This window comes from Conger conger, chromosome 1, assembly GCF_963514075.1.
Source record: "Conger conger chromosome 1, fConCon1.1, whole genome shotgun sequence".
Taxonomy (NCBI): Eukaryota; Metazoa; Chordata; class Actinopteri; order Anguilliformes; family Congridae; genus Conger; species Conger conger.
The window spans coordinates 52,870,615-52,890,708 of NC_083760.1; the positions used below are offsets into that span (position 1 = coordinate 52,870,615).

The 20,094-nt window shown below is 41.4% G+C and overlaps 2 protein-coding genes across 2 annotated transcripts in view; one reads left to right on the forward strand and one right to left on the reverse strand.

The window, feature by feature from the left end:
• Positions 1 to 413: 413 nt before the first annotated feature.
• Positions 414 to 9,043, forward strand: ccne2 (cyclin E2). Its single transcript, XM_061255438.1, has 11 exons — positions 414 to 447; positions 571 to 646; positions 753 to 806; positions 1,594 to 1,739; positions 2,691 to 2,826; positions 3,350 to 3,496; positions 4,519 to 4,614; positions 4,784 to 4,918; positions 5,070 to 5,181; positions 5,533 to 5,690; positions 7,413 to 9,043. Exons 1-11 carry the CDS (start codon positions 434 to 436, stop codon positions 7,524 to 7,526), a joined length of 1,188 nt encoding a protein of 395 aa, XP_061111422.1. The 5' UTR covers positions 414 to 433; the 3' UTR covers positions 7,527 to 9,043.
• Positions 9,044 to 17,077: 8,034 nt separating this feature from the next.
• si:dkey-22o22.2 (neural-cadherin) overlaps positions 17,078 to 20,094 on the reverse strand; it is a 116,018-nt gene continuing 113,001 nt past the window's right edge. Inside the window, exons 32-33 of the mRNA XM_061241144.1 lie at positions 18,948 to 19,105; positions 17,078 to 17,765 (exon numbers count right to left, since the gene is read on the reverse strand). Coding sequence (XP_061097128.1) covers positions 17,280 to 17,765; positions 18,948 to 19,105 — 644 coding nt within the window. The 3' untranslated portion in view covers positions 17,078 to 17,279. The remainder of the gene's footprint in view (positions 17,766 to 18,947; positions 19,106 to 20,094) is intronic.

Consider the following 20,094-nt stretch of genomic DNA (forward strand, 5'->3'; position numbering starts at 1 on the left):
GCTAGCGGCTAACTAGCTGTGCCAAGAAAGGCAGATCCAAGGCTCCCGCTTAAGACAAATTGGCGCGTAGCCGGCTTTTAGAAATTATAAAAAATAATTGCTTTAGATAGATTTTTTTTAAGCTTAATTTTGCATAACATTATAGCTTGAACCCCAGATGCACTGCACTCTTACTGTTAATTTAAGACATTCTTTGGAAGTCGGCTATTTTGTGTGAAAGATCCATCCATGCCTCAGCAACCGCTTGCTATCTAGCCATCTGCTATCTAGCTAAACTACTTTGCCGCCTCAAATAATTTAAATAATATAAATATTGTTGTCATTATTTTAGCAAGAACCCACGAAAGCTGTCATTATCATTTACGTTGTTTTAAATTGTGTGCCATTGCATATCATTATTCTTTTCCCTCCAGAAAAAAAGCCATCTGTGAAAATGTCAAGACGCAGGTAAGTTATGGAAAATTTTCAACGATTGAGTGCATTACTTTGCTGCAGTATTGGCCAATGAGACCTAATAAGATTAAAATATACTTTATGTATTTATAATTGTAATTCTCGTTGGTTTTGCAGTGGTCGTATTACGCTAAAAGATAGAAATGAGAATACCATTCATACAATCAAGAATACAAGAAAAAGGAAATCGGAGGTTTGTGCTCATATTCAGTACTCCTTTCCATACAATGGCAACCTATAATAGTTACTGTGAGTTAAATGAACTAAATCATCATGTTGCTACTTGTTCCTTTTAGCAGTGCAGCAAAAGGAAAACGCGCATTGCGACGGAGAAACAGAGTTATGAAATACAGGTAAAGTTAACGTTAATTTTGTTGGATGAAGACTATATCTAGGGGTAGCCATCTAACTAGTGGCTAACGTTGTATATTTAGCTTAAGTATGAACCACTGAAGTTCCCGGTGTCGATTAAAGTGCTCACTGGCTAGGTAAATCGCATAACTACTCGTTCGAGTTTGCGAAAAGTTACACAGGTTATTAGGCTATTATGAAATTGTCTGTAAAATGAAGCTCGTGAGGGATGACGTTGTGTGTATTAAACGGTGTCACTAGGTTAGTCGGCGCGTCATGGCGCAGAAGCGGGCTACTCCACAGACTGGTCCCTCCTCTTTTTTTCAACCCGCCTGCCCGCCCAATTTCATCGTTTGGCACTCTTTGTTCTTCTATGCAAAAAGCTTAGGAAACCGTATGCTTAAATGGTCGTTGTTTATAAATCGGAATTTGGCATGAAAATCAAATGCAATTTTTATTACTAATTCAGATGTTTGCAGAATGATTTATTCTTTTATGGAAACTAGCTCTTCGGTGACTCCAAATATCATTCATGCCATATTTAGATGATAAAGTATTTTTTGCCAAGCTGGAACAATATATACCATTTATTTAATTGTGTGTGTGTCTGTATAATTAATTTGTTGTGCTGTATAAATTAAATATAATTGTGAGTGTATGTTTGATTGGTGAATACATAGGGACATCCTCCCCCACAATAATCACTTTATCCAAAATATGGTTACATGTGATGTTGTTAATACTGGATTTCTGAATGCAGGAGTTTGAATTAAGAGGTTTTCTCTACAGAATCGATGGGCACAGGGAGGGGTCAGCCCTTGCGTCCTTGTTGAAACTCCCCACAAAGAGCTTGAGGCAGCCAGCGACCGGTCCGGTTTCAAGCAGTACAGGTTCAAAAATCTCTTCATCCAGCCCTCACCATTGCCCTGTCTCAGGTAGGCCTTCTGTTGCTGCTGCTGTTTGCATAAAGAGGGGGGTCTTGGCACTCTTGATTGCCCTTTGTGTTTTTGAGCAGAAGAAAGGGTAATCCTTTTAACACTTCACGAGGATTGCTGTGACCTTCTCTCACTTAAATGCCCTCTCTTTGTTTAAAGTTTTAGACGTCCTGACATGTCAAATGCCCCTCGTGTATTTTAGCATTTCTATTGCTGGTGATTGTAATTTGATTGCCTAATTCCGCCTCTCCAGTTACACAAGACACAGATTGAAGCATTGTTGCTATCACTCGCGTGCACATGCAATGCCATAGAAAGGTGTAAACATGGTGTGTTAGCCCTAATTTTACACTCATTGAGCACTTTATTAGGTATATCTGTACACCAGCTTGCTAATGAAAATATTTAATTGGCCAATCACATGGCAGCAACTAAGTGTATAAAAGCATGCAGACATGGTCAAGAGGTTCAGCTGTTTTTCAGACCAAATGTCTGACTGGGGAAGAAATATGATCAAAGTGACGTTGACCGTGGAATTGTTGTTGGTGGCAGACAGGGTGGTTTGAGTATCTCAGAAACGGCTGATCTTCTGGGATTTTCACGCACAGCAGTTTCTAGAGTTTGCAGAGAATGGTGCGAAAAACAAAAAACATCCTGTGAGCAGCAGTTCTGCGGGCAAAAACCCGTTGTTAATGAGTGAGGTCAGTGGAGAAGGGCCAGACTGTTCAAAGCTGACAAAAAGGTGACAGTAACACAAATAACCACACATTACAACAGTGGTATGCAGAGAAGAATCTCTGAACACACAACGCATAAAACCTTAAGTGGATAGGGTACAGCAGCAGAAGACCAATAAGTCAAATACCTAATGAAATGCTCACTGAGTGTAAGTTGGGTCTGTTCATACTAACAGATAATGGCAGTTAATAATAATGAACTTGATCTCGGCAGCTGGGCCAACTCGGACGATGTGTGGATTAAGATGCTGAACAAAGAACTGAAGTATATCCATGACAAGAGCTTCATGGAGCGGCATCCAAAGCTGCAGCCAAAGATGAGAGCTATCCTCCTAGACTGGCTTCTGGAGGTATGTGAGAATCCTCTTCATGAGCAGTGCTGCTCGGTGACGGGACTGTCCGACATTTCATTATTATTATTCAACATCATTTATCCCTGACCTGTAATACGAGTTGTGTAGCTCTGATCAAGCATCTCCAAGCACGGCGGCCATTTTGCGCTACAACCCTCGCTCCACACTACTGTAGAGTTTTGATGCTGCTTTAGCTTTATTCTTGAATACGCCTTGGTTTTGCCTTCAGACAGGTATATTTGTAGAAGGAAAGCATTGTCAGACTAGACAAAGGTAACAAAGGCTCAGTTGACACTCGTGCACAGGCTTGTCTTCTGAATTCCTTTGTGGCCGTTTATGAACGCCATGTTCTTTAAAGAGAATTTTAGTCAAATTCAACCATTTGATAAACACTTCAACTATTATGAATCTAATCCTTAAACTGAATAAGCAGAGCCAGTGCAATGGTTTGAACATGCAAATAAAATGAGGCCATTCGGTTAACACTCGGTCCAATCTTTTGTCCCCCCTCCCCTCTCAGGTGAGTGAGGTGTACACTCTTCATCGGGAGACGTTCTATCTGGCTCAGGACTTCTTTGACAGATTCATGCTGACGCAGGACGACATCAGCAAAAGCCGCCTGCAGCTCATAGGCATCACCTCCCTCTTCATCGCATCCAAGACTGAGGTACGCCCCAGCTCCGCCCCGTTCATGCCCTACATCAGGGGTCCCCAACCGTTTCCTGCAACGCAGACCGGTTTTTATATTATTATATTTTGCAGACTGGCCTTTGAAGTCAGACCAATGACCGGAATATCGATTAGGCCTATAGGGCTGCGGCTGCGTAACTTTCAGAATTTAAGTGCTTTAATTTTAGTAGGTCCAATGTTATTATGAAACACTCCAACACACCGAGAGCCAACTATGACCAATATCCAGCCCCCCAATATCAGATCCAGCTGTTATTCTGCGGCAAACGTCCAAACCTTTTACCTTCCGCAGCCCATTTTCCAAGTTTACCGAATCTAATGGCACACTACATCAGTGCCGGTGGTTGGGGACTGCTGACCTACATCTATCGCTGATGGATCACTGGTTCCCAAACTTTTTAATCTCAAGCCACCTAAATGTGCACTCTGTATGAGGGTCTGAAACTAAATTGGAAACATTGATACCTTTGTTCTAAAAAGCTCCCAGTGTATTCTCATTGAGCCTAATTCACAAAACATGTACAATCCAATTTATTCATTTACTGCGCTTTCTAACGCACATTGTGCCATTCATGTTTTTTTATTTTTTTATTTATCTGAATTTGTTATTTGGTAGAATATCGGTGTGTTTGGAGATGCGCCTCAAAACGTATGTGGAAGATGCTTATATTTGGAATACTTTATTATTCATGCAAAGTCCTTTTAAGTAGTTACAGACCGTGTTTTTATGAATGCATTTATTATCTTAATATAATATACTAATATTAAATATGCTTTTGACTTTACTACATTTTCCTATTTGTATAACCTTTAATTTTTCACTAGCATTTGACTTCAGTTGCCGCTTTCTTTAAGTTTTAAGAGCAGGTTTTGTAGTTCGCGTAAGAAGAATTTTACATTTGTGAATGAGCCCCTTTGTTTTGGATCTGTACAACATCTATGGGCTTTGCTATTGCTGAGGTTTTCTTAATTCCCGTCTCCCTCTCCCTCCCTCTTCAGGAAATTTACCCACCCAAACTTCATGATTTTGCCTACGTAACGGATGGAGCCTGTGATGAAGAGGAAATTCTGGAGATGGAGCTGATAATGCTGAAGGTATGGTGGCCATTTTGAAAAAAAAATGTTCTCAAAATATTCTCCCCCCCCCCCCTTTTCCCATATTGATAAAATGTAATTTGTATGATATCTGTATTGCCACTACAGCAAATCTCTTGTGTGAGTTGGGTTTAATACAACACTCTTTCCTGCCTCTTCAATCCTCTAGGCTCTGAATTGGGAACTCTGTCCAGTAACGGTCATATCATGGCTGAAACTCTACATCCAAATGTCATCTTTGAAGGAAAGCCCCAATGTTCTCGAACCTCAGTTTTCTCAGGAGACATATATACAGATTACCCAGGTAAGCATTCGATTTGCTAGCCAGTATCAAGGCGTGATCCTGGTGGTGAATGATAAGCTTGACAAATACTTTGAGCACACGGTCAGATGACTTCCATATTTTAAATGCACTTTGATTCATTAACTGACTTTTGTAATCATTCTCTTTTCAGCTTTTAGATTTATGTATACTTGATATCTCTGCACTGGATTATCAGTATGGAGTACTTGCTGCTGCAGCTTTTTACCACTTCACCTCTATGGAAGTAGTACAGAAAGTATCAGGTAAGAAACAACAGATAAAGTTTGGTTTTATACATTAAAGGTACAATATGTAAGATTTTTGTGTTAAAACATTGTTATAAGACTATTGTAAATCCCTTCCTATCATTGAAAAAGGCTCACTGGCATCTCGGCGTGTTCACAAAGAAGGGGGAGGGATAAACAGTGGTTTGAGGGTGTTTTTGCCTGTTGTACCTTTAAGAATGATTTAAGGTCCTGTCCTTCAAAAACATAACGTTCATAATCCTCATTCCAATCATTTTCGAGCTCATTAGAGAATGTGTAAGAGTAGACCTGTGGCTCTTGTGCTGTGTTGATGCTGGAGTGTGCTTATTTGTTCTTTCTCTCGGGAAGGTCTGACGTGGGACAGCATCGTGAGCTGTGTGAACTGGATGACCCCCTTTGTGAGGACCGTGAGCGCGTGTGATGCTGTCCGGCTGAAGGACTTCAGGAAAGTGGCCGCGGAGGACAGGCACAACATCCAAACGCATGTGGATTACCTGGCGATGCTGGTGAGGGACCTCTCGTCTCATAACCATTTTCACTGAGGGTCTTTGCGATATTTCAAGATGGCTTGCGCAGCCTTTTTCAAAATGGCTGACAGTTTCACATCCACACACGCTTCGAAACACCCACACGAAACGCTTCATGTTCCCTTTTAATGTTTCAGTTACGGTTAGGGTGTACAAAACAAATCCCCCAACATCACACAATTTTCCTGTTTGACTTTTTAATGGGCTTAATGCAATACAATTCATGTGTATACTTTTTGATATTAATACTTACTATAATAAGTTGTATGATAAACTGTCTCAAAATGTTGGACCAAGCATACTGGTCATAAGAGCTATAAAAAAATGGGTACATTTGTACCAAGATTTCTTTCTTAAAAATAGGAGCAGCGTGCATTCAAATAGAAGAAATTGCATTTATACATTAGACATGTTTTCTTGACATCTGTGAGCAAAGCCATGCATGCTTCTAACATCAATTTTAAATGCAGTATGTATTGTGAAAGCATTTTCCTTAGGCTAGTTTTTTTAGTGTAAAGGAAACGCAATTCCATGCTTCATTGAAACTTTGTGTTGGCCACATTGCGAATAATTAAAGCCTTTAATTTGGACCTAAATTTTTAACATTTTGCATTGCTAGATTTTTAACATAAATGCATGGTCAAAAATACACCATTGCCAAATAATCAACTTAATTGAATCAATTCACTTGGATCATGATACAGTTTCACTGCAGTGACATAGAAACATTACTCTTTGTTAGAGGATTCCTTTGTGTTTTTGCTATGCTGGCTGAACTAGCTTTGCCGGTTTGCATTCATTTTTGGTCGCCTCCATTTTGCATGATTATGTCCTTAACTTAGAGTTGAGTGTAGGATGGGGGATGACTGATAACTGCAGCTTTACATTTCATTTTCGTGTTCAGACTTGCACTGTTCATCCAACAATGTCCTACACATCCTGTAAAACCTGGAATTTTGAAATGTAGTTTTCCCATCATGGAAAATGAAAATTGCCAGTATGTCATGGAAAACAATTTGTTTTTCTGGAAAATATTTTTAGTGCAAAAACTAGCCAGATTTAAAGCATCACCCCTTTTCTTAACACAAGCTTGAAAATGACATACCCAAATAAAATGACATGCCCCCCGCCACCTGTCAACCTGCCAAATATTTTACTCAAATAAATAATAAATAATAAATAAATAAGTTATTATCTTTCATCCCATATGTGGATGGCCTGTAACCTAGTGGCTAAGGTACATGACTAGGGCCTGGAAGCAGGGTGTCTGCGCAGGAAAATATGGAAAAATATGGAAATATTTGCTCATAGTAATGCACAAGAAATATACAAAATAAAATGAATTGAAATTAATATCAAAAAACAGTCTACATGTGCACTCTTGGAAACGGGCAAGCACCCTGTGTAAGGTTGGTGGTTCAAGCCCCAGTGTAGCCACGATAATTTTAACCCTTTAACCCCATGTTGCTCCAGGGTGGACTGCCTTGCTTAGTCTAATAAACTAAGTCGCTTTGTATAAATGCGTCAGCTAAATAACTGATGTGGTGATATGCTTTCTCTACTGGGTTCCACTGTATTTATTATTGGCCACTGGAGTACGATTCGGTACTAAATCATTTTCCCTGATTTGAAATCAGAGGTTTAATATAACTGCACTCTGTACTGGTACACCTTGGTAACGCATCTGTACTCCCGTTTTAGAATGACGCTCAACAGAGACAGGAGCAGAGCCTGGCCAGACTGTCGCCTGCACCCCTGCAAACAGAAGAGATCCTGACCCCACCCAACAGCACAGAGAAGCCCTCCAACCACTGAACCGGCAGCCTATCTGCAGCGAGGCTCAGGTCAGGCCCTGCCCCCAGGAATCCTCTCGGACCAACCAACGAGTGATCGGAGAATCATTCTTGTTTTTAAAAAACTAAAACAGAATTTTAATGTATTTATATGTATTTTTGGTTTGATTTTTAAGGAATTTACTTGCATTCAGTACTTCAAGCCATTCCAACATTTTGAGATTATTTTGAGAGTATGCCTTTTGATTTAAGCAAAAACAAATTGAGGCGATGGATATTGGTGTTTACTCCTGCATAAATAGAGTATTACTCTCCAACTGCTTTGGGAAATGGAGATCCTCAAAGACTTGAATATTGGTATGATTTAAAAAAAATTATTTACTTGAATTGATATACTCGCTTGGTATTTGTGAAGAGATGAATGGGTTGTGCCATTTAGACCATAGAAAGGAAAAGGTCTCTACTAGGAAAGTACACTTGGTTGTATAGTCTGTCTGCGGAGTTATTTATAACAAGTTAATTGGTGCTGGCAGGAAGATTGTCATATCCGGCATACTTCACCCTGCCGCGTCTGTATTAAACATACTGTATCCTCAACATCAGAGGTCTTCAAATTCTGTGTAGGGGGAAAATCCAGGTTTGAAACTTAAAGCTGCATGCAAATTTGCTGTGGAAGACCTGAGAAAGCAACTGGCTTGATCCTATTGTAGGCAGTTATGATTTGTGTATAATTCTCACAAAATGGCCAGTGATGCGAAACCACTGCATTTTTGTACTGTAAATAACATTCCTGGAAGACTTGACATTATTCCTGACTTTGAAGTAAAGAGTCAGTGAAACTAAACTTGTGCAGAATTATTACGTCAGCTATTTATGTCACTGTTTATGTAGGCCTCTTCGCCACGTAGTGTCTATATGTAAATGATCTACCCATATGAATTCAAATTTCCTTTAACTTAACACTGCCAAAGGCATATTTAATTCAAACTGCATTTTATTTAAGATATTGGCTTTTCTCTAGTTGTGTGATGCAATATAGAATCTGAGTGTATTCGCAAGAGCCTATCCAGGTTGCATACTTCTACTTGGCGCTGACCTGGAGTACAAAGTGAACCTGGGATGTAAAATTTTGAGCCTTTTTAAGAGGATGTTTTACAGAATTGGACCTCCCTTAAGTAGGCTTAAGGTCGGTTCAATCCAATCCAACCGCTGTGGATGTTTTCTTTTTCTTTTTTTTCCCTCTTCTGAGTTTTGACCAGTTCAAAGCCATTTCTCAGGGGGTTTGACAAAGTGCATTGCAGTTGGTACCAATTCTGAGATGTGATACCCAGGCGGTCCTTGATGGGGCATCTGAAGTGCTACCCGCAGACCACCTGCCAGCTTATTACTGTAAGCTACTGAGCTGCTCAAAACAGTGAATGGTTTACAATGAACCATGTAAATACAACATGTATTATATATGTACATAAAAATGTACAAATGAATGTGTTTGAAACATTTTATTTTGTAATTGAATGTATTAAATGTATAGTTCTCTAAGTGTCTCCTATTTCTTTGAGTGAACAGTGGGGTTATATATGTGTATATATATGTACAGTGGTGTGAAAAAGTGTGCCCCCTTCCTGATTTCTTATTTTTTTGCATGTTTGTCACACTTAAATGTTTCAGATCATCAAAGAAATTTAAATATTAGTCAAAGACAACACAAGTAAACACAAAATGCAGTTTTTAAATGAAGGTTTTTATTATTAAGGGAGAAAAAAAATCCAAACCTACATGGCCCTGTGTGAAAAAGTGATTGCCCCCCCTGTTAAAACATAACTTAACTGGTTTATCAAACCTGAGTTCAATTTCTCTAGCCACACCCAGGCCTGATTACTCACACCTGTTCTCAATCAAGAAATCACTTAAATAGGACCTGCCTGACAACGTGAAGTAGACCAAATGATCCTCAAAAGCTAGACATGCCGAGAGCTAAAGAAATTCAGGAACAAATGAGAACGAAAGTAATTGAGATCTATCAGTCTGGAAAAGGTTATAAAGCCATTTCTAAAGCTTTGGGACTCCAGCGAACCACAGTGAGAGCCATTATCCACAAATGGCGAAAACATGGAACAGTGGTGAACCTTCCCAGGAGTGACTGGCCGACCAAAATTACCCCAAGAGTGCAGTGACGACTCATCCAAGAGGTCACAAAAGACCCCAGAACAACATCCAAAGAACTGCAGGCCTCACTTGCCTCAGTTAAGGTCAGTGTTCATGACTCCACCATAAAAGAGACTGGGCAAAAATGGCCTGCATGGCAGAGTTCCAAGACGAAAACCACTGCTGAGCAAAAAGAACATTGAGGCTCGTCTCAATTTTGCCAGAAAACATCTTGATGATCCCCAAGACTTTTGGGAAAATACTCTGGTCTGACGAGACAAAAGTTGAACTTTTTGGAAGGTGTGTGTCCCATTACCTCTGGCGTAAAAGTAACACCGCATTTCAGAAAAAGAACACCATACCAAGAGTAAAATATGGTGGTGGTAGTGTGATGATCTGGGGCTGTTTTGCTGCTTCAGGACCTGGAAGACTTGCTGTGATAAATGGAACCATGAATTCTGCTGTCTAACAAAAAATCCTGAAGGAGAATGTCCGGCCATCTGTTTGTGACCTCAAGCTGAAACGAACTTGGGTTCTGTAGCAGGACAATGATCCAAAACACACCAGCAAGTCCACCTCTGAATGGTTGAAGAAAAACAAAATGAAGACTTTGGAGTGGCCTAGTCAAAGTCCTGACCGGAATCCTATTGAGATGCTGTGGCATGACCTTAAAAAGGCGGTTCATGCTCGAAAACCCTCCAATGTGGCTGAATTACAACAATTCTGCAAAGATGAGTGGGCCAAAATTCCTCCACAGCGCTGTAAGAGACTCATTGCAAGTTATCGCAAACGCTTGATTGCAGTTGTTGCTGCTAAGGGTGGCCCAACCAGTTATTAGGTTTAGGGGGCAATCACTTTTTCACACAGGGCCATGTAGGTTTGGATTTTTTTTCTCCCTTAATAATAAAAACCTTCATTTAAAAACTGCATTTTGTGTTTACTTGTGTTGTCTTTGACTAATATTTAAATTTGTTTGATCTGAAACATTTAAAAACATGCAAAAAAATAAGAAATCAGGAAGGGGGCAAACACTTTTTCATACCACTATATATGGGGCTATATGTTTTCAAAATTGCTGCAATTCCATTGTGTCCAGGGGGGTATTTCACAAAGCACGATTGTTGAGTTGAATGGATAACTGCTCTGAGTAAAACCTAAAGCGGCTCTCTTCACTTCAGTCCACATCCCACATTTGAGAAGGTTTCTGGTTTTATACAGTGCAGTTATCCAGCTAACTAATCCTGCTTCATGAAACCAGGCCCGGATCATCTTTGCCAGAATAGTGAAGGCTTTACCTGGATCACCATCTTATCCTGTCAAAGGTCATAGATGATGCAGGCCAGAAATCGCTTGTAACGGCAGAACTAAAATTGCAGCATTTTAAATTGGCTAGATATCCTGGATCTCCTTTGGTCACATCAATTTGCTCATCTGTATGAAGTTTCACCTCCATTTGGGTCAAGTTAAAACAGAGTTTTATATCAGAATACATGCATGATTTTTGGGGGTTGTGTAGGGACTGAAATATCCAACACCGGAGGATGTTATTTTGTAATTAGTACATTACTAGGAGAAACTGATTCAATAGTAACATGGGTCCTGGGTTAGTATTACCCTTGTTTATGTGAACATTGTGATGTTTCACAATTGTGGCGTTAAGAATACTCATAATGGGACCACATTATTAAATCTATTTGGGGGCACCTATAGTCTAGTGGCTAAGGCATTTGACTGGACCAGAAGGTTGGTGGTTTGTGTAGTCACCATAAGGTCTGGGCCCCTAAACAAGGCTCTTAACCACACAGCTCCAGGGGGAATGGCCCCACCTTTGTCAAATCAAAGTAAGCTGCTTTGGATAAAGGCATCAGCTAAACAACTAATGTAATGTATCGCCTGAGCTGCCTGAAGATAACGAACATTGCAGAAGGGTAACGAGATAAAAAGAGCACTGGGAGTGGGGGAGTGTAAAGTGTTGACTGGGGTGACAAAAATGTGTCCTAACATCTGAGCTTCCTTGATTGGTGCCAATGCCACATCTTCAAAGGTATCTTAACAGAGAGGAGGTGTAAAGTGACCTGGCTCACCTCTTTTGAGATGAAATTTCAGCCTTGTGCTCTGAGAATAAACATAAGGCCTAGGCGCTCATCAGAGTCTCATCCTGGAATGACACTGGTGCGACTGGCTTGAATGTCTCACTGAAACAATCCATATGAGCCAAATAGGTGAAGCCTCTGACCTGAGTAACCAAGACACCAATACTGCGCAATATCATAATACATACCACAGGCATGACAGTACATGGAGCGTCTAGCAGGAATATGTCCTTTTTTTTTTTACCCTGTGTTAAATGTCACAACTAGAAGACGCTTTTATATTTATTAAAACTACCCAGATAATATTCATATTTTAAGTACTATTCTACTATTCAAGTCATTCGGGTTAACATCATTAAACTGATGATTAAATCATGAATTATTCGCTCGAGAAAAAATAATTTATCACAAACAATAATTGTTTGTTATAACTCATATATTTCAACATTGTGGGCTTTTTTTTTATTTTTTTACTTAGAAAGCCTACAGACATTGAACAATACGGTCTGATAAACATCCTTCTCAGCAAGTAGGTGAGATTTGAGCAGCAGAAATGAAACCCGCCATAATGGATCAGATCAGTATGGCACATGCGTAGCTGAGGGACGTGAGTGGAATTTAGGCTCTCGCGTCCCAGGCGTAGACTTGTGCGACGGCGCGACGAGCAGCCAGTCGGCGGCCGCTAGCCTCCTCCCTACAATGCCCCCGTTGTGTGTGTGTTATTGTATGGTCCTGGGAATGAGCCGGCCCCCCACTGTGCCTTCACCTCCACGCCGCTCTGGGCCAAGGCGGCAAACTCTTTTCACAAAGACCCCCGAACCAACCGCATAATGAGTTATTAACTTTTGCGGCTATTGTCCCAGTTCATGATCATTACCAGTCTTCCCGTTGTGTAGTCGAATGACCGATAAGGAGTAGCTAGCTACGTCTGACGTCACCAAGGAGCACATAGCATGAAGCAGCTGACTGTCAATATCTTACATTGCTCTCTGGATTAGGTTATAATCGTTCTGTTTATTATGATAAACGATACATCGTCTGACAGGCTTTCTCTGCCTAAAGGGGAGCAATCACCACTGCTACAATCGTTTGCCTAGTAAAAGGGGGCAGGTTATTTGTTTCAATGGGAAATACTAGGCCTATGCTGGTATATTATTTTGTTGTATGACTAGCTATTTTTAATGTTCCATTTGAAAAGTAGTTAAGTTAGTATAAGTAGTCATTAGTTAGAATGTACATTCAACATTAGCTTTTCAAGCATATGTTCCATAGGTTTAAAAAAGGCATGAATTAGCCAAAATACAGAATATTTGGTCAGAACGCATTTCCCCCTAGTTGATTTGTGCAATACATATCCTAAATAAGGCCAATAAAACCTACGTTTAAACGCAGCACATAAAGTGCAAAGCACGTGGGATGAATAGTAAACAAGTAACATGTCTTCAAGCAGTGAAAACAGACTGGTCAGTCTTTGTGCCTGTGTGCTTCCAAATAACTTCCAAGAATAGCTACTCTCTGACACAATTGGTATAGTAACGCATGCCATGTCACACATTAACTTAAGATATTTCAGAAAATGTACGTTGGCCAATGTCAAGATGGGGTGTCCCCGATCTTGCTATATGCATCCAGTAGATGGCAGTGTCCTTTCAGAACTGGAGAACTGTGTCCTGTAGCCTTGTGTAATCGGCTTTCCAGCTTCTACAAACTATTTTAACATGGCGCAGATAAGACAGCAACATACTGTATGTTAATGGTGACTGGACAAACTCCTTTTAAGAGCCATTTACAAGTTGCTTCCAATTGCAATTTTCCTGGATGCAGCACAAGTGTGTGAGGTCACGCTTTCTTGTGAATTATTTAATAGCAGGGGTGTACGGCCAAATTCTTAATTATTTCATTGGCACAATGACGTCTTGATCTGTAATTTATATAAGCACCAGCTTCAGCCGCAGATTTTAAGTGTATCCTAAAGAGTTTATTGTGCTCAAATACAGGAGTGAACCAGTAATTCATAGAGCTGTCCGATAACTACAACTAAGGTTTCAGTTGGCACACAGACTAGTGTGAGTACAAATTTGGCAACACTTACAAATCTTGCAATACCCTATTACTAGTTCCAGTGTCATATTGATGTATATTGACCCCCTTATTGGATACAATGCTGTACCTGATGTGCACTTTGAATTTTAGTTGTGCACCTGCGTATTTATAGGCCATGTCCAAAACTATAATTCAACACCAATAAAAAACAGAAATTTAACCACACAGGGCTCCAGAAAGTGTAATCGTTTCAGTCTCCACGCATACTTAGTTATGTCCTTGGTCACATGCCTAGTCACAAGCACAAGCATCGAAAGCGAGAAGCACAAAACTTAAAGTGAGCGGCATGGGTGGCAAATGGGGTGGACCATGCTGAATATACTGTATGTGTTAAAGCTAATCAAATGATAATAAAGTGCTCACTCAGTGTACACACTTCTGCTGCTGTACCCTATCCACTTAGAGGTTCCACTCATTGTTCAGAGATGCTCTTCTTCAAACCACTGTTGTAATGTGTCGTTATTTCCGTTACTGTCACCTTCCTGTCAGCTTCCTGTTCGACCAGCCCTTCTCCTCTGTCCTCTCTCATTAACAAGGTTGCCATGTTTGACTATGGGACTTTGTGGCACCAGAGCATGCATGCTGGGTACCTACACATGAAGGAATGAATAGGCATTTAAAAAATCTAATATTTTCTTCTGTGTGCCTCACAAAAAAAAGGTCCCTGGAGAGCAATTTGTTCAGTGTGAAGAAATTAAATGTAAAAGTACTGTCCAAATGGTATAATTTCAATGGGTGAAATAACTTTAATGGGGAAATTTGCTTTTTGGCACCAGAGGCTTAATAAACTGCAATACCTCTGGTAACTAATGGAATTTGGATCCTTCTGGGGGCCCTGTTCCATAAAGCAGGATGACCAAGTTAACTGTACGTGATAACTGCACAGAGCAAAATCCAGACTCCACCCAAATCTGTAACTTGGACTGAAGTAAAAAGAGCTGTTCAGGGTTTTACATTGTGCAGTTATCCAGCTAGCTCTGTATTTTAAATTAAAACATAGCAATTGCAAATACTTAATTAAAAAAGTAATCCAAATGATAAACATTCCTTTAATGCAAGAATCAAACCCAAAACCTTCCAGAACATTACAAATATCTAATAACTGAAGGGGAATGAGCTGAGTGCTTCAAATGGGCAGTTCTCTGCTGGGAACGGCAATCACTGCATTGGGTACCATAAGAAGCACATTAAAGTGGACCCCTAACTGTAGAGCTCTTTTACCCCCCGTGTGGTCAGGGCCCATGACAAGCAGCACACAGGCACCCGCACCTTCAACCTGCTCTCCACACTGATGTTTGCAGGGATCTCGTAATAATGTTTTCATAAGGACACTTCACCAGCAAAGGAAAACCAGAACCAACTACACAATGCCTTGAGGATAATCTTTTTATTAAAATTCATATACAAAAGGATGTTAGGTTGCTATAAACAAGAGTATGTACAATATATACAGGGGAAAGTAGCTGTCCCGGAGAGAACAAAGGATGTCACTGGATGGGAAGGTCACCACGAGGTCACTGTGTCATCAGTACCGCACTACATCTTACACACAGAACATGCATTACAGTGAAGTGATGTTACTGCCTCACGTTACAACGATGGGCGGTGGAAAGTGCAACAGCTTGCTAACTGTCTGGTGCCAGACAACCTGCATTCAGAAACACTGGAGATATGAAGTGGTCTTGATGTTAACAGTTTTTTGTTTCCTTTCAAGGAATTACAGTTTGACTGCATGATGGTTCTGTTTCCCCTCGAGAATCGAAGGTGTCATTATAGTGTTACACTCCCAGTTAGAAGACAACACCTGACATTTATTTTTCTTTTTTTAGCAAGAGTCACACTGGATTCATTTTGCAATAAAAATATATAAAGGAAATATTTAGGGAAGATATTTGTAGTCTTTTGCTTGTTTTAAGTCAACAAAAATATACCTATAAGGATTTGATTGTTGAACACATCAGTGAAAACATTTCTTTCATGATTGCATTTTCCGCATTGTAAGCATCCCCTCCTGGGAACTTCTATCCCAGTGCGAGGGGGCCATTTTGGTAATGCTCTTCCCTCTGGCCACTCATGAGGCAGACCTCCTCTCCTGGTTCCCTTATGTTACATTCAATCAACTTCGTTTGGACATCAGGCGAGTGTTCAAAAGAAAATTGCAGGGTAACGCTTTTGCAGAGGCACTGGTGGGAGGGAGGGCCCAGATATACTCTGACATGCTGTAAACATGGTGAGTAAATCTCTGCCTCTGGATTTAACGGTGCCAGGACTACCTCTGCCAAGTGCCGTGCAAGTACACACTGAACTGTATCCCACATGAATCTGCCTGTCAAAGAGGTGTGGCTTAGGAAATACAATAAATGATTGGCATTTCAAACAACCAATCACAGAAAAGACAAAAACAAAACATATAGCCTTGAAAACATCAGCACAGTGTACAACCATGGGTGGACAGATTTGAGTAAAAAAATAATTCTCATACTTGTCACACTTTATAGTACACATTATCAATGCTGAGCAAAGTATTCCCCCATGTACTTGCACATGTAAACCATCACTAAGATGCTCTTTCCTCCCAATCAGCATTTTTAAGTTTGTATTTTTGGCAAATGGATTCAGCAGTGCTATAGAGGAGATAGCGCAGCCTCTACTAGTGCAATTGGAACCGGATTTTAAAAAGGTGAGCTTACACTGTTTGCCTGGAGAGGCCTCTTTGAGCTCCAATGAGAGGAGCTCGCTCGTTTCCTTTCTGAAGGACTGTGGATTATAGTAGACACCTGAAATTGCTACCCTGGAGCAGTGGTATCTTTCAGTCTGTCTCACAGACCAACAGACCATTTCCATCTTTCTCTCACATTACATACAACATGTAGAGAATCATACCTCTAAAACATCATTGTGGACTGACTTATCTGACAAAGCTACCCTTCAGCATCAAAAATCAGTCTTGCCCATGACAGGATCTAAAACAGGCATATACAACATAATGGAAAAATAAAAAGATCATCAACGTTTTCCCCTCTGTAGATGAGCCACAACAGCCACCAAGTTCCCTCTATGTAAGGAAAGACAATAACAACTTCCCTCAATATACAGAAAGGGAGCTGTAGGATACTAGTGCTCTTCCCTGTTCATTAAAAAAATGTCAAGGCTAAAATAAATACAGTACATTTAATGTTTCACTCAATAAATAACCCCCCACCCCTCCCCCTTACCTCTCCAGTTTCCTGTGGTTCCTACGCACCCCTTCCACATATAAAGCTTTTACGACTTCATTACAGAAGCAGAAATGAAGCTTGAGCTCTCTTAGAGGAACAACACTCTTTGTCATTTTCTTGACATTGCCTGCTGCCCTTTTACCTCCCGAAGAAAAACCGTGTTCAAATGGTGAACTATCACAGACACTGACGATAAGGAGGATCTGGCCGCAATCATCAGAGCTGGTTGTGACTGTGGTCCTGGTTGTAGCCGTGACTCTCGACGGCGTCCTTGTAGGTGACCACCAGCTCGGGCCTGTGGTACAGCTCGCTGAGGGCCTCAAATTTGGAGCCCCAGTGACGCAGGTAGTTGTAGCTGAAGTCCTCTTCGGGAATAGCCGAGCCCAGGGAGCTGAGGCTTCCGGCGGGCGTGCCCATGCCCTCGATGCAGTACACCTGGTAGGTGTCCATGGGAAGGGCCAGGTCGTCGTTGTCGGCCTCCCAGATGATCCTGGAGACGTAGCTCTTGAAGTCCATGGGGCAGCTGGAGGTGCAGGAGGCCATGCCATGGTGGAAGGCAGCAGCCACGGCCCCGCTCCCCGCGGGGTGCACCTCTTCCTGTGAGCCCTGGGAGGACTTTATGAGGGGCGCGGTGGTGCAGGAGGACGACTGCGACAGACTGGAGCACAGTGGCCTCTTCAGCTCTGTGATGTCATAGGCATTCTGGCAGGGGAATGGCAACAGCCAATGGCAGACATACATTAAAATCCCACCTTTCACGCCACACAGTTCCTGAACATTCACATCCACATTACATCCTTCACTTTCCTTCTTTCTTTGACAAGTTCTTGTCTCCCTAGTTGAGTAATATGCTTTTAATATAGAAATATAAAAACTAAAGACTAAACAAAAACTCTCTAAATATCTATTTCTGCTCCATCATTACTTTCAAGTTCAACACTGGTGAACATATCAGTTTTGCAAAAATTGCAGCAAATGTATTTCTGTTTCTGGATTTTATGTCTCCTCTTAAATATTTAATTAGCCTAATGATTTACTCATTTATATTTTAGCTACAATTTTTTTAAAGTTCATGAATGACAGCTGAAGACTGGTTCCAACACAAAATGTCTAACTGTGGTCTAATCCACAGTTAAACCAGCAAAGGTGTCCTCAGCTAATTAAGGTTTGTTGGTAACCTGCATACACACTAGCCCTGCAGAAATTGAATTTTCCACTAAACCAGGTCTAAACCAGGTGGCCAAAACCGGCCTTTGTTTATGATGCTCATTTCCTGGTCATGCTGAGAGACTGTGAGAGACAGTGCTCACTAGCGCCACTGTGGTTGTCTCCAATTTAGGTCATTCAGACCTGTTTTCAAGTAAATTCAAATGCAGTTTTGACATTTTTCCACAAGAAAATTTAGTCACAAGCTGTGAATTTCCTTCATCTAATGCCTCCCCATGTGCCGATTGTGTTATTAGGACATTGCAGCAATACTTTGTGGATGAATCAGGGCAGATAACATCACTCTCTCACACGCATAATGGAGGAACCACATCCGCTTCCCTACTGCACCTTCTCTGGCTACAAATGTACAATCTGGGCTTCTGGGCTTTAAAACACTTTTCACAAGCCCACGGATAGTCAGCGGATGACTTAACTTTGTCCATATTCTTCTACGGTCTATGGTCTAAACACCGCAGACATTATAGGCAAAAACAATACAATGCTGCCACATAGTGGTGGTAATTACCACCACTATGTAATACCACACTGTAAAAGAGCTGTGAAACACCTTTTATTGCCAAGGCAATAGCAGTGCTGAGATTTGATCAGAGAATCACAGAGACAGAGAGCAGTGCCTGGCTGCTTGAATGACATCACTTAAATGTTGGGCTCTACCTGGTCCTGCTCCCCACCTCCCTCTTCATTGTAGTTGAGAATGTTTTCACGGATGTCCTCCCAGCTCTCGTGCTCGGCTGGAATGTGGTACACTCCCCTCTTCTGGAACTTACTGCGACTCCCTTTCTGATTCCACACTGTCACAGCCACCAGTACCGCTAGAAAGAGATAGATAGAGATAGAAAGTAAGATTCTAGTTATTTAATGTAAAATTTTTCATGTAAAATATAAACTTCAAAAACATTTTACATCTTAACAATTTGAAAAAGAGATACATTTAGAGACTGAGATACTACTATTACAACACCCTCGCCACCACTGGGCAAGACGGCAAGACTGCAACAGGCCATTCTAAAGTCACACTATTACAGGGAAATAGGCACAAAGCAATGCCCTTCAAAACCAGTGCTCTATGTTTGTGTGTTTGTATGTACGGGTCCATACATGAGTGTGAGTGCATGAGTGAGATACGAGTATGTGTCTGAGTGTGTGAGTGTGTGTGTGTGTGTGAGTGTGTGTGTGTGTGTGTGTGTGTACGGACAAGCAGGAGCACAAGAGGAATTGCTTGGCTCCGTGATTTACAGTCTTTACCCATTTCTGTCATTTATTCACTTAGCCATTCACGGATGACAAGTTACATCTCTTTCCATTTTCAATTAAAAAGGGGAAATAGCCGGAATGCGCTTCTGCCGCTGGCGGAGGCGCCCCTACAGCAGATAAGAATGCGGGAGCTGGCAGTGGCCCCGCCGCACTCCCAAACCAGAGAGGGGTATCAATTGGATTATCTCTTGCTGGATGCCAGATGAGCGTCGCGCGCCTCTTTTCTGCTTCGCTTGATGCATTTTGTTTCAGTTTCATTCCGCCGGGCGAGAATAATTTCTTAAAAGGATTTCTGCCTCTCCCCCTTCCCTGCTCCAGCGATCCGGGCTGATACGGGAGGCGGTGTCGACGGGGAGACCCGCGGGCGGCGCCTGTCTGTCACCGGTGTACCTGTCAGAGGATCGGCGCTCAGACTGCACGACGCGGCCCTCCCTCCCCACCCGTCTGCAGGCTGACGAGGCCGCTGAGGCTTGGGTTAGCAGAGCCAGTGCGAGCCTTTTGGGCTGAGCTTTCCCCAGACTTTCACAGTTCATGACCCACCTAATGA

Coding starts and splice junctions, on each gene's coding strand:
- ccne2 (XM_061255438.1), top strand. Junction 2,827..3,349: donor TCCTAGACTGGCTTCTGGAG/GTATGTGAGAAT, acceptor CTCCCCTCTCAG/GTGAGTGAGGTGTACACTCT. Junction 5,691..7,412: donor TGGATTACCTGGCGATGCTG/GTGAGGGACCTC, acceptor CTCCCGTTTTAG/AATGACGCTCAACAGAGACA.